General features: G+C 35.0%; 1 protein-coding gene across 1 annotated transcript; it reads left to right on the forward strand.

Annotated features, from left to right (window-relative positions):
- The first annotated feature begins 923 nt into the window (after positions 1 to 923).
- On the forward strand, positions 924 to 6,564 carry LOC147077125 (uncharacterized). The gene is made up of 4 exons (XM_085941001.1): positions 924 to 1,022; positions 2,131 to 2,286; positions 4,421 to 6,176; positions 6,390 to 6,564. The coding sequence occupies exons 1-3, from the start codon at positions 924 to 926 to the stop codon at positions 5,927 to 5,929; spliced, it is 1,764 nt and encodes a 587-aa protein (XP_085797127.1). The 3' UTR covers positions 5,930 to 6,176; positions 6,390 to 6,564.
- Positions 6,565 to 14,851: the final 8,287 nt, after the last annotated feature.

A 14,851-nucleotide genomic window follows, 5' to 3' on the forward strand; every position in this document is an offset into this window, starting at 1 on the left:
TGTGCAAAGCATCAGTCAATGGCCAGTTTATGATTTCCATCACCAACTAGTTCATCAGATTTTAGTTGCTGCCTGAGCTGGCTTTAATTGTAGAAGATGACGTATTTAGGAAAAAAATCGATGTGTGTACTTATGTACGGGCGTTTGAAGTTATACTTCTTTGGCGTAACAAAACAAAAACAAAACTTGTGGTAACCTAGATTCTTCGACTAGCTGTTAATTATCTTGTTAAATTACACACTCAAGAAAAAGGACCGCTGAAGCAACACGCTTGGTTTATTTCTATACACTTTAACTAATATAATTATTTATCGTTGTTTTTATTTTTAAAGTAACAACTGCCACTATGACGTTTAACAGTTTGTTAACGTAAGGAACTGCAAATGGCCGACAATAATAAATTCGCTGTCTAGGCAACGGAACAATTCTAAAATATAATAATATTATACTGTATAATAATCACGATTGGAGTACCTATCATACTATGGCGTAATGGCAGTGCGTTCGGCTGGTAACCGAAAAATCGGTGATTCGAATCCAATCGAGTGCGTTTATTTTTGTGTGAAAAAATAAATTATGTGTTACATGACGTCACACGCCAAAAATACACTCTGATCTGATTTTCCAAACGCGCCTAAAGAAGTATACTTCATAAATACTTTTTCACAATATTCAAAATGATAGTATTTTGGGCGTTATTGTTATATTATTTCTCTTACTTTGTGATAAAACAAAAACCTAGGTAGGTATTCATTTTCCACCCGCACACAAAAAGATGGCAGCACTGATTGGGTGGCAAAAACTGACAACACCGACCGATCTGCGCCCTGCGAACACTTTTTCCTTGTCTATGGTGAACACAGCCAAAGTGACAAGCAAATCTGTAGCATTAATTTTTTGACACGTTTAGTCCTAAAACAAACATGGATATTGTAAAACACGAATGTGATGCGGTCAAATCTGACATAGAGGGACAGCCTCCGTTTGATGTACCAATTATTAATCATCCTAACAGCCCAGCCGTACGCAATTATGTAAACGTAAAGCAAGAGACGTCTGATGATTCCGGTTTCAATTTTGAGGTTAGTTTTTCTAAATAGTTTCCTGCATCTGCATTGGCTTGCCGATACAAACAATTGTTAGTATAATATTTAAGTTTTATTTAATTTATAAAACGATATGCGACAATCTCGAATGTGCTTTAGAAAATTGACGTTCTTTGTCAATTTTACAGCTAAATACCTAATAGCTTCCCTTGAATATTGTCATACAGCCCACGATAGCCGAGCTGCTTACGCGTTGGTATATCATATCGTAGATCCTAGGTTCGAATCCTGGGTTTATTAGTTTTTTTTTAATTTTATTAAGGCTTTCCTACCTAAACCATAATCGATAAAAGTTATTTTTATATCTATAAAATATCTAAAATGATGTATGATTTAATGGCATAATTATAAATATGTTATAGATAAACAGAAATTTTTTTACTATTATCTACAATGGCTTGAATTAAGCAGGATTTAATTGAATTTTAAAATCTAACAAACACTGTCTACACATTATAGTTTAAGTTTCATTAAAACAAATCCTTTTTATTCACAAAGTTTAGTATGCACTATTCGTGTTGATCTTACCCTACTCTTCACCACTGCCATATACCTACTGATATTATCATAATAATAAACTTCCAGCCTTTAACACATTTATGAAGGTAGGTATATATTATGTCATTAGTCGGTAAAATAAAGCATGCACAATATCATTACAGGTTAATAATGAAACGACTAGATATATTCTTTTAACATCCACGCGCGGCTTAAGCGTTGGACTATCACGCCGTGGGTCCAAGGTTCGAATCCTGGGTTTGGCAAGTACACATATTGTTTTTAAAATTGTGTGTGAGTCAGGGTATGGACCTAATAGGTTGAGCAAGTGGCTGATATCCATTTCTCGTAAAAAACAAAATCTGTTAATACAAACCTCTACTCTGTGGAGGCCCATATGACCTATTAGGATCGGACATGGTTATAAAAAAAAAATATATATAATATATATTGCTTAGATTTTATCTCTGGCAGTTATCATCTGATTGTATAGGTAGGTAGTAAATACAATGAAGTTTTCTTTCAGCATCCTGCAACGGGTGTCATTGATATAAAATCTGAGCCGAACCTTCAGCTGGTTGACGTGAAGGTCGAGTTCGTTGAAGACACAGTGCACCCATCGTCTGATGAAGACACTAAACCTGGATGCTCATATTCAGGAGACAGGCCAGTACATATTCAGGTAAGAACATAAAATGCTATACATATTTATGTATCTTCTCAGTGGAGAAAGGTAGAGGTATGCTGTTAAGATTCGACATTATTAGTGCACACTAGACTTTGACAGTCATACTTATTTATTTTCATTGAACTAAGAATACAGTTTGCAGAAGGTGCTGGTCAGTTTTAAAATTCAATTAAACCCTGCATAACACAACCTATAATGGTTTAGGTATGCTATGAGAATTCGAGGAAAATAGTGCACACTTTTTCAGTTATAGGTACTCGTTGAAATAATTATTATACATAACATATGGTGTTAGTTAGTTTTTTTTTTTAATTGATTAAGCCTTTTCTAAACCAAACGTTAATCAATAAAAAATATTCTTCTATCTATAGAATATCAAAAACTATGTAAGTATTGTGTCATGGTATAATTTTAGTCATTTTTCGATAAACGAATATGTTTTGATTATGCAAGGTTTAATTGAATTTTAAAAACTATGTACAAAATGTAGTCTTATTTCAATATAATATAAACAAATAGGTTGTTATTTGGAAAATGCTTCAGAGGGTATTTAAAGACAAATCAGTCGCAATTACTAAATATGACGCCTTTATCATTGTGGTATATGTGCATGGGCGCGATACCCGAGAGATTTTTTCTATTCATTATAATATATTTTCTCAGGAGTGTTTTCAAAATTATGTATTTTAGAAAACAAAATTCGTTTGACTGACATAGTGTAGTGTGCACTATTTATGGCAGATCTTAACAGCCTTCCTCCATCCTTCACCACTGCCTCATGGGAACGTCTTCAAAAGGTTACCTAAACCTAGTATTTTGCTCTGATAATGAAGGGTCGGCGTAAAACATTTAGATCTTCAACTTCATTAAATTCACGTCACAAAAGATACGATTAAATTTTCTCAACCATGGTGCTATTTTGAGGAGTAAAGAGTGGAGAGGTAGGTTTGGTTGACTCTAAAAATGAGAAAGCTTGGTTGCGTGATTACAAATTATAACCCCATTTATTAATCGCCAACGATAAATTTACAGACAGTGCTACAAGTACATTTCAATGTTATTTCTAGGAAGTTACTAGACCGATCGGAAAGTGTAGAGCGGTTACCCGATGGTCGTGGCTACGTTGATTGACTGTGAGTGCTGAGTGATAAAGTAGGTAGAAATACCTCATTTATATATTAATCGAATGCAATGGCATGTATCGAGGCGACACTGTTGTCAGCAAATTCTTTTTGTCGCCCGGAACCAACTTGTCAGAGGTCGGAGTCTAGACAGCCTCTTCATATTGCTTCCGAAAGAATTTGTTTACGAGGTGATATTTGATTTGTTCAATTGTTTCAAATTCAGATTTGTTTCAAAAATACATCGTAATAGGAAGTCGCGAATTAAGCGATTTGATAAAAAATGTGCAAGCGTGCGTCTAGTGGCAAAGGTCACTTTGTCTAGATGACGACAAAGATGACTTCTGGCGTATGTGTTCAAATATGATTTGATGAAAGGTACATAAATGAAATAGTTTACATTGTAAGTTAAAGAACATTGCTATGTAGGTATTACCTAAATAAATTAGGCATGTTTGAGATTCACGATGGGCAGCCACAGTGCTATATGGGTAGGTATTAATAATATCATACATTGAGTTTTGTCGAAATTGTTGTAAATATTAATACGTTGGATAGGAATAAAACAATCCTAGGGCCGTATATATGAGATTACCAAATTCTTTATAAGCTATTTAACCGATTTTCCACCATATATAGCGTATAGTACCTACTGTTTGTAACGTAAGCAACTGACGTCACACGTCATTCAAAATGGCTGCTTCATCTGTTACTTTCAAATGTCATTTTAATAATGCATGCATTACAATAAACGTTTGCTTGAGACCCTCGTTCATTTTGTAGGCTCTGTAAAATATTTGCGAACTTTAAAAACGGTTCCTAGTCGTGCTGTTTACAAAGTAGGTACGTATGATTTTGATCCATAGTCTATAATCTAGATAGTAGGTAACTGATATAATGCTCTTGTATTTCGCTTACAATTACATTTGCACTCATGCATACAAATGAGCAGCATTTGGGTATCTCATGCGTACGACCCCTAATGTTTTTGTATTTTTTCTCCTCAGAAATATTTTAAAGGACGTGACAACTTGTGTGAAAGTCTTCAAAGGACGGTGTACGCTAATCCCATCAAACCCCTGGATTCGACATCCAATGCTTTACAGCAATTGAGGAAATCATATATGACTGTAGATGATGAAGACATTAAACCAGGTGTTCTCAAAATACTCAACTTTCCCAAGGTGGTTAAAATTAATCTGAGAAGAGTAATATATTTTCCACGTAATTTCATTTGCAGTGATTGTTACGCAGTGTTCGAATCCCCTAGTATACTAAAATTACATAATAATTCATGCACTAAGTCTGATAACTTGAAGACAAATAAGGTGACGGATAATAATGAGAAACCATTTCAATGCGATGTATGCAAATTTAAATGCTCGCGTCTTGGTAATCTAAAAACACACAAAATTAAACACACTGGTGAAAAACCATATCTATGCGACGTTTGCTCATTTAAATGTTCGAGTCGCGGTGATTTAAAGATACACAAAATGAGACATAGTGGGGAAAAACCACATCAATGCGATGTTTGCACATTTAAATGCTTGAGGCTAGCTGATCTCAAAAGACACAAAATGAAACATACTGGGGAAAAACCACATCAATGTGATGTTTGCCCTTTTAAATGCTCGAGACAGGCTGATCTTAAAACACACCAATTAAAACATACTGGTGAAAAACCACATCAGTGTAGTGTGTGCTTAAAAAAATTTTTCCAATACGGTACTCTTAAACACCATCAAATGATTCATACCGGTGAAAAGCCATATCAATGCGATTTTTGTTCATTTAAATGCTCGCGACTTGGCGATCTCAAATTACATAAAAATACGCATACTCGTGAAAAACGATTTGAATGTGATATTTGCTTCATCAAGTGCTCGCGGCTTAGTGCCCTTAAAAACCACAAATTTATACATACTGGTGAAAAACCATATCAGTGCGATGTGTGCCCTTCTAAATTTACGAGACTCCGTAACCTCAAAAGTCATAAAATTACACATATTGGTGCAAAAACTTTTCAGTGTGGTGCTTGCTCCTATAAATGCTTGCGACGTGGACAACTTACAGTACATGCCAGGACACACTCTGGAGAAAAACCTTTCCAATGCAATGCATGTCCAAAAACATTCTCGGAGCACGTTACTCTCCAAAGGCATAAAGTGACACATAGTGACGAAAAGCCATATGAGTGTGACTATTGCTCATATAAATGCGCGCGGCTTGGTGATTTAAAAAAACATAGCAATACACATACTGGCGAAAAGAGATTTGAATGCGTTATTTGTTCACTTAAATTCTCCCGTCTCAGTACACTTAAAGTACACACAATGACACACACTGGTGAAAAGCCGTATCAGTGCGATGTTTGCCCGCGAAAATTTACTAAACGCGGAAATCTCAAAAGCCATTACATGACACACACGGGTGAAAAACCATACTCATGCAACATTTGCTCGTATACATGCTCACAGCACAATCATCTTAAAATGCATAAACTGAAACATTGAATAAATAATCGTGTATTGTCAGACAAGTCCACTTTAGTGCATGTCGAGCCCGATGAATGCCAACATAATATTAGACCGCCAAGGCTGCCAGAAAAATTTTGGGTTTGTTGGAGCAGTTTGTGAATTGAACATTTTTTGTCTTTCGGTGAAAATTAGACAATGGTGTGTCGTAACGATTATGAGTTGTTATGTTTAAATAAACATAACCATCGAGGAAACATAACCCGAACCTGTCGGTGCGATGGCAATACCATTTCGGACAGACCGGCAGTAAAAACGTAGCGACGAAGGAGGATAAACGTCAAAACAATAAAGTTGTAGCTGACAGGTTCCGCCGATTAAGGATATGTTATAAAAAGATAATACGGCAGGATTACGAGGCTTTTTGATTTTGTCTGCCGCCCAGTACAGTCGTGCTCCGTTTGGGTTTACCCAATATTAATCATGGACGTCACTTAACGGAGCACGATGCAGCCGTCGTGTCAGAAATCACTGATCGTTCCAATTTGGGTATTTTAAAACTATTATTTGTTTCACCATTCTTCCTATGTTTCTTTTCAAACTTGTGCTGCTTAATAACTTTTTAATGTATTTCTAAATTCTTGCTTTTGCGATAATATAGTTTCTGTCAAGTATAAATCGCTCTTTTATTTATTGTTTCCAATTCTATATTACACACTGTTTAAATATTTATTATCTTTCACGGTCGTGAGATCGTGTGGCGTCCAGAAATTTATTATGTATATCCTAAACCCTAGATTGCACGCGCCTTCAGCCATGTAATTCCTTTTTTTTTAATTCAAATTACAGCTATCAGCTGTGAGATTTCTGAAGGAATGCACAGTTTGGCTTGAAAAAGATCAGGTAACTTTACGGCCCTTGTCTCGTGCATATGCTTTAACTATTAATTACTTTACTTTATCTATACTTATTTTATTAGAAACCCTTTTATTTTGTAATTGTGACGTCAAAGATCACAGTTACAACGTCTTTTTACAACAGAGTGCTTCAAGAAGTGGACTTACAGGATAACCCATGCCTTAAAACTGTCAAGGTGATAAATATTTCCTGCAACAAATTAAATAAAACAAAACACAAAATACTCCATAAGTATACATACACATAATCGTAAATTTGACACACTTATTATAATTAAGTTTTGCATTTAACAGATTAATTTATTCTAGAAAACTTTAATAAAAATTGACGAAATAATTGAATGTACAATTTTTGCAATATATTGGATGATAATCAATATTGAGCGCTACCCTTCGTTATGCGTCAATAACATTGAGCTACTTTACGAGCTGCTTGTTGGCGAATTTACAATCTGCCTGTAAAGTCGCCCAGTGTCATCATCGAACAAGCTAACAAGCAGATTGTAAACAATCTACCGAGAATAGTTAAAAGCCGGTCAACTTTACACTCTACACGCCGGCGTGTGTGCCTATTGCGTCTGCGCAGTAGAGCGTAGTTGCGACTTCCCGGAAAAAATGAATTACGTTCTGTCAAAATAGTCACTAGCTTGCTGGCTTCTCAGCGAATGGAAAGTTTTGTGTGTCATCATCACAATCGCAGTAGCTGAATCGCCCACTTTTAAATTCGCCAATAAACAGCTCGTAAAGTAGCTCAATGTAATTGACGCATAACTCGTAATTCAGTGCCACGGTCTGAATATAGTTGAACTAGACTACTTACTTATGAATGTATGGTAGATTTATGTATTTAAATAAAGTAATAATTATTTTTCATATTCACCTTCTAACTCCCTTAAAATTTTTCTGGTAGAAACTGCATCATGAGTTATTTTAGTATTAAAATTTCATTGAATTTTAATAGTTTAAGGGGGACATGCTCGTCGAAGGTCAAAATTGAGTTTTTATTGTATTTTCAAACCATGATCCTGGACACTCCTTAAACGTTGTAGATAATCTATTTATATAATTTTGAAGCCTTATTATCTTTTATATTTATTTTAAACATTTGATGACTGCATAAAGTATTTTTGTTACATAACATAGTATTCTTTCAAACCTCTCGCTCTAATGTTTTAGAATATAGTCATATTTCGGTACATAACTGTGCAGTGGTGTTAAGATTTTTTACGTTTATTAATTTTTAAACGCATTTATGAAACCATTAGTATAATTTATTACGAGATAATTTTTGTAAAATATTCACGATAAAAAAATATATTGATAATCTCTGTGATCCCAAATTTGACAAAAATTAGGCATTTTGTTATTCAAAAAATCGGCAAGATTAACACATTTGAAGCTGATTCTAAAGATACTTATTATAAGCTATGTCTTTGACCATTCAAGTGTGATAAACATCTTATGAATAATGATTGCTTTATAATAATTATTGACCTAAGAATAAGGTAGTGTTTTTTTGAAATACGCCATTTCTTTTGTCATTCCCTAGTGGTAAAGCTACAACATACGGCCGTAGCCATAAATTGACAAACTATAATCGTAGTTGCGTTAAATGCCCCGATCAGTCTGTTTTCTGTTCACTTTTATCATATAGAAAATCGTTTGTTTTCAATTAATATTTTATAATAAAGAAATCCCGAATCCCGAGAAAAGATTCTTGAGATTCGGAATTTCCCGAAATTTAAAAATTTAAATTCTCGAGATTCGGGATTGAAAATCTCGAAAATTTCTCGAGAATTCCTTCCGGGAAATTCCCGAAACCCGACTCTAGCTGCACTGCACCGCAAGTGATTTGTGACTGCACGGACAAATCAACTGGAGAGTGTCGGCGTTTAATCGTCCAGGAGGGAGGAATTTTTCTGAAGAAAACCATACTTGTAATAGTAGTACCACAATAATTATTGATGATGACGATTATGATAATATATTACAGTTATATGCCATATTATGATAATATGACAAAAATAAAAAAGTTCTGCTTGATGGAGTAAGTACAGCTTGGAATTTGATTTAGAATTTTAAAAATTATAGCTTTTCTTCTACAACGGGGTCAAACATGAAGTCCTCAAGCCTTTATGTCTACGGCGTATAGTGTGGGTACTAAAATATCTGAGGTCTAAATAAATGAATTTTGTGTCAGGGCAATGCAGTACGTAAGCAGTATCATGATTATTATTTTCAACTGCAAAATATACATCAATTTCTAATGGCTAAAATAGACTCTGTGACGATCGGCCATATAAATGCCGAAAAACCTGTTTCTTATGTTGGCGTCCTGTGTCACAGGTTGTCAGAGTGTAAATACGATGTCATAGCTGTCATACAATATTATGTATGTATACAATTATGTCGAAATGGCATAGATATGATCATAGAAACTAAAACGCTTTTGGCATATATGTGCCCAATCGTCATATAGTCTATTTGAACCATAACCTAAAGGAGAAGTCTGTTTAAATTTGTAGGTATACCTTTTTTAATGTAGCTTTAGTTTATATATTTTAAACTATTCTACTAGGTTTAAAAAAATCATTACAAAAGACACAATCTTACCAATAAATTAATTGGAAATACAAGCAACTAAGATCATCATTTATTTAGTTGAAATTTCCAACAATAACATTATTGTTAAAATTTTAATATATTTTATAAATTTATGCTTTTAAGATTATCTTTTAATAAATTTAATAAATCTACTTTTTGTCTATATATTATATTTTTTTACTAAACTGATATTATTGTTAACATGGTTAATGCAATATTACTCTGTATTATGTAATAAAGTTATATTAGTATTTTTTTGTTTTTATTTTACTTTCATAGAAGAACAACGAGCTCCGCCCCCCTGCCCCCCTCAGATGGTAGTTACTTAAACCCTGACGGCTAAAATTATTTAACATGGAACATGATTTGCCTACTGATTCTCTGAATTCTGGTTTGTCTAAATTTCAAAGAAAATTTATTTGTCAAAGTAACCGAATCCAAAGGATTAAAACAATTTAACTTTCCTGAAAATTTTGTAATTACAATAATAAAACTAAAGAAGTAATAATAACATATGAACAATAGATCGCACAGAATGTAGGCTACTGAAAGTAAAATGAAAATAATCGGTGCGGGGCGCGGGTCGCTGGCTGGCTGCGCGTCTATAATAGGTAGTTATTCTACGTGCTCAGCCGTAGTGGCTTGGCGGGCGCGGCGCGACAACGTTTTGCGAATCTCAAATGTATAACCGTGTGTGAAATGAAAGACCTTTGTCTCTTTGTTTCTTAGTGTCTTTTTTGGGGCATAATACACACGGTTATACGTTTGAGTTTTGCAAGGCGCCGCCGCGCCGTGCCCGCCAAACCACTGCGGCCGAGCACTACGTCTATTTTTCGTAACGCTTTTGCGTCGGAGATCATGAGTAAAACATGTTCTATTTTGTGTCCTTTTATTTTGTTAACTGTCAATGATTCATGGTGGAACTGCATTGTATTGTTGTTTGATTATTAATAAAACGATTTTTTTTCTAGTCCTTATTTAGTAAATTAAATATAAGTATTATAAATTTAGACGGGTTTCGTCCGCCCCAGAGGAAATGTCCTCAGTTGAAAATGTCCATCTGAGGCGGACGAAACCGGTACAAATTTATTTATTAAAGTGGATAGTACAGAGTATAAGTACTATAAAAAAATGCATTTTATTAAATCAAACAACAATGTTCCATGTTAAAATCGATGCGTGTACTTATGTACGCACGTTAGAAGTTATACTTCTGTGGCGTAACAAATCAAATCAATAGAAAATACGATTAAATAAATACCGTATTGACAATTCACATGTCTCAGTCTTCGGATCTGCATGAAAGGAATACGTGGTAGACGAATTGTTTTCAATAAGGCATCTTTCTCAGCCGGCACAATTTTCATTTGACTACCTAGCATCAAGTAGAGTAGTTTGCGTTCAAGAAATCTCGATAGTAAAATGCGAGGTATCCATAAAGACATCTAGAAAAAAACCTAAGGAGCGGATATGCTCGAAAAAGAAAAATACTTATTAGGAACGTCCACTTATGAAAATAATTTCGGTAGGAAGGTATAAAAAACTCCTAAAAAACTATGTGGTAGCGATTTTTACATGTACTGATTGTGGGGAATACAATACTACTTAACCATTACCCGATAAAAACTGCCTAATAATAAATTATTGTAAGTGGGCCGGATACTAGTTACCTGCCATGGCTTGATTAAGGTTAATTCTAGTACCTAGATTCATAGTTCATACATAGACTCGGCAATCACCGAACAGCGCTGAAATCTGTCATTTTTATTTATTTTATTTATTTATTTAAGAATAAAAAACATTGTGGACATAACAAATCTAAATTCAAGACGTACACAACATGAGATTTACATTATAAGTCAAACATTACCCTCACAAGAGAGAAGAGAATATAGAAAAAGAAATATATATATAATAACAATAATAATAACAAAAAAAATATATAATCAAAACATACTTAAGTATAATTTAATACAGAAAAATATAATTTTTGAGAACGAAAAATATACAATTTTATACAGAAAAATACAGTTTCAAAAATAAAATGCAAAGTACATCATTGAAAATGTCTATGTCTTTAGGGAGCGCATTTACTAGTCTTGCACCCCTCGCTAATGGTGCCTGATAGGCTTGACGCGAGGAAACGGTTCCAATCCAGAATAAATCATGACTGCGACCACGTAGGTAATTGACAGGCGCATGGAAATTCAAATTCATTAGGACACCGGGATTGGAAACCATCCCTCGCGATAACAGGCAAAAGTGTTTCAACAGCAGAAGAGACCGACGAGATTCAAGAGAGTGAAAAGTAAGCATGCCTTGTAGAAAGGCAGTCGGAAAATAATCATCTGACGAATTATCGAAAGGAAAATAGTTAAATGTTTTAAAATAAAGACATCGAAGAAATTTCTTCTGGACGCGTTCTAAAATAAGCTTATAGGAAACCTCATAAGGACACCAGATAATCGACCCATATTCAAGAATGCTACGCACTAATGAGACGTAGAGTGTACGTAATACATTAGGATTCTTGAATGGTTTGGATTGTCGCATGATGAATCCTAGAAGCTTACTCGCACGTAGAGCCGTGGAAGTTATATGCGAGTGAAAGGATAATGAAGAATCAAAAATTATCCCAAGATCTTTCGCCTCAGATTGACGTTTTAAAGAATTTTTTGACATAATATAATTGTATTTAATCGGAGTTCTTGACCTAGAAAAAGTAATACAAAAGCATTTGTCAGTATTAAATTCTAATTTATTCTTTTTTGACCAACTTTCAATTGAACAGAGATTTCTCTGTAACATGCAACAGTCCAACTCATTCCGAATTGGTGCATATAATTTCAAATCATCCGCAAAAAGTAAAAATTCTACTCCATCCATGGCTTTAACTATATCATTGATAAATATGAGGAACATAATTGGTCCAAGATTAGATCCTTGGGGAACACCTGAAAGAGTTTGAAAGACTTCAGATGCACACCCAGCGTACTCGACATATTGACAACGATGCGAAAAATAAGATTTGAAAAAATTTACAAAATTAATAGATCCGCCTACTGCACTTAGTTTAGTTAAAAGAATATCATGATCAACTCGATCGAAAGCCTTTGACATATCCGTATAAATTGCATCAACTTGACAATGATTGTCTAGTGAACGAGATATGTATTCAGTGTACTCCATGAGGTTGGTAACTGTTGATCGAGTAGATCGAAAACCATGTTGAGCGTCAGTCAGCTGACCATCCACATGTGTATATATATATTTATGTAAAATGGACTCAAATAGTTTGACCGGTGCAGAGAGAACAGCCACTGGTCGGAAGTTAGTTATTTCAGATACCGAGCCATTTTTATACACCGGTCGTATACGAGTTAAGCTCCAACATTCAGGGAAGGTAGATTTACTTAAACATAGATTGAAAATATACAACAAAGGATCGCTTAAAAGTTTTTTGCATCCTTTTAATAGCCATGGAGGAATGCCATCTGGACCTACTGAGGATTTCGGATATAGTCTAGAAAAAGCATATTTCATATCTGACTCATCAAGAGGACCAATATTTAGTATGGGCCAAGAAGACGAAAAGTATTCAGGTTGAGGTTGAAGTTTTGGTGGAATCGTGGAATAAACTGACCTAAAATATTCAGCAAAACCGTCAGCGATGGATTTATCGCCATTCAATACACTACCCCCAAAAGACATAGACGATAGCTGTGCAGAAGAGTTACGTAAGCTCCTAACATACGTCCAAAAAGTTTTCGGGTCTGAGGTTAAATTCAAGGAAATTTTCTCAATGTACGCTTTGTGAGCAGCGTCAATGGCGCGATGAACTCTTCTGCGCATATCAGAGAAAGCACCATAATCATTCAGGCACTTCGAGCGCTTCCATCGTTTATGACAGATGGCTTTTAAGTCAATGGATTTAATAATGCTATGAGTGAACCATTTAGGGTAGCTGCGCGAAGTACCTGAAGACTTCTTAATGGGAAAAGACTTGGAAAATACACTATAAATATTTACATAGAAAACATCAATTGCACTATTAATATCATCGGTACTATATAAAGCATTCCAATCAATACTCTGCATTTCATAATACATTTGTAATAGGTCACCTTTGAAGAAATTCCATTTATTAAAAAAGAAAGTTTCCGAGCTAACAGAATTGAAATTATTGCTATCGCTAAGACGACTATTGGAAAAATTATGATAATTGATTGGCAACTCAACTAATAGAGCAGGATGGTAAGCGTCTTCCTGCACAAGGGGATCAACGCAAGCATTCACCTGTGCATTACAATCTGTATCTGCCAAGACCAAGTCCAATATGCGTGATTTCACATTTTTAATTTGGGAAAACTGTTTAAAGTGCATACAGCTCAGAAAGTGCGCAAATTCCAAATCAACATTGGCGGATGCCGAATAAAGATTGAAGTCACCGATGATTGCAATTGAGCTGCCAATAGACAAATTTTCAAAATATGAGAAAAACATATTATACGTATTACACGATGATCGAGGCGGAAAATAAACACAGCTAATAATAAAAGGCGACCCATTACACAGCAATTTGACAATAATTACATCGATACCAGTAAATATATGGTCAATCACAGATACACTATCTACCCGATCAGAGCGAACGGCAATTAACACACCGCCACCCCTTTGACCAAATGAACGATCACAACGAAATACAATATATCTACTATCGAAAAGTTCACCATCACAAATCGAGTCATTGAGCCAGGTTTCAGTCAAGCATATGACAGAAATGTCACTTGTCAAGAGAGTATTACGCATCTCGATTGTCTTCGTCCTGAGACCACGAACGTTCTGATAATAAACGTCAATGTATTTAGGTGACCGTCACGAGCTTTTGCTTGTAGTATGGGGTGAAGCTGACTTATTCCAACGCCATTCATTGACTATCGAGTCAACCGGCCAAATTTCAGGAACAAGAAAACGGCCAATAGAGGACTCTGGAACTGTTATCCTGAATGAAGAATATTTATTCTTTGTATTTAATTTAATTACTTCAAATTTTATATCACCTACACTCTCCTTCACATAATCAGTTAGGCCGCTTACTGTAGTGTCTGGGTGTAATGACCAAATGTGTAGACTTCTGCGTTTTTCAACGCCAGAACACGATTTGGAACCAGGTTTGGAACCACATATTTTTTTGAGGGTAGAAGTTTGTAGGCTAGGTCGCTTAGATTCATTTCCAGAGGATAAATTACGATGACTCATTGGGCTCCTTTTTTTTACCGTTGACCATTCGCCAATGCTTGTAGATTGTGACTGAATGACGGTAATCTGTTCAGCAAATAGTGGCTCAACTTGTTTGTTTTTATCTTTCACAGCCGTAGATATGGACACCGGTGGTGACGGAGCTACAATAACTTCGTCAGGCAAAACGTCTAAGGGC

Source organism: Rhyacophila brunnea, unplaced genomic scaffold (assembly GCF_057557595.1).
Source record: "Rhyacophila brunnea isolate RB1 unplaced genomic scaffold, BYU_Rbru_1.0 scaffold_13, whole genome shotgun sequence".
Classification (NCBI taxonomy): Eukaryota; Metazoa; Arthropoda; class Insecta; order Trichoptera; family Rhyacophilidae; genus Rhyacophila; species Rhyacophila brunnea.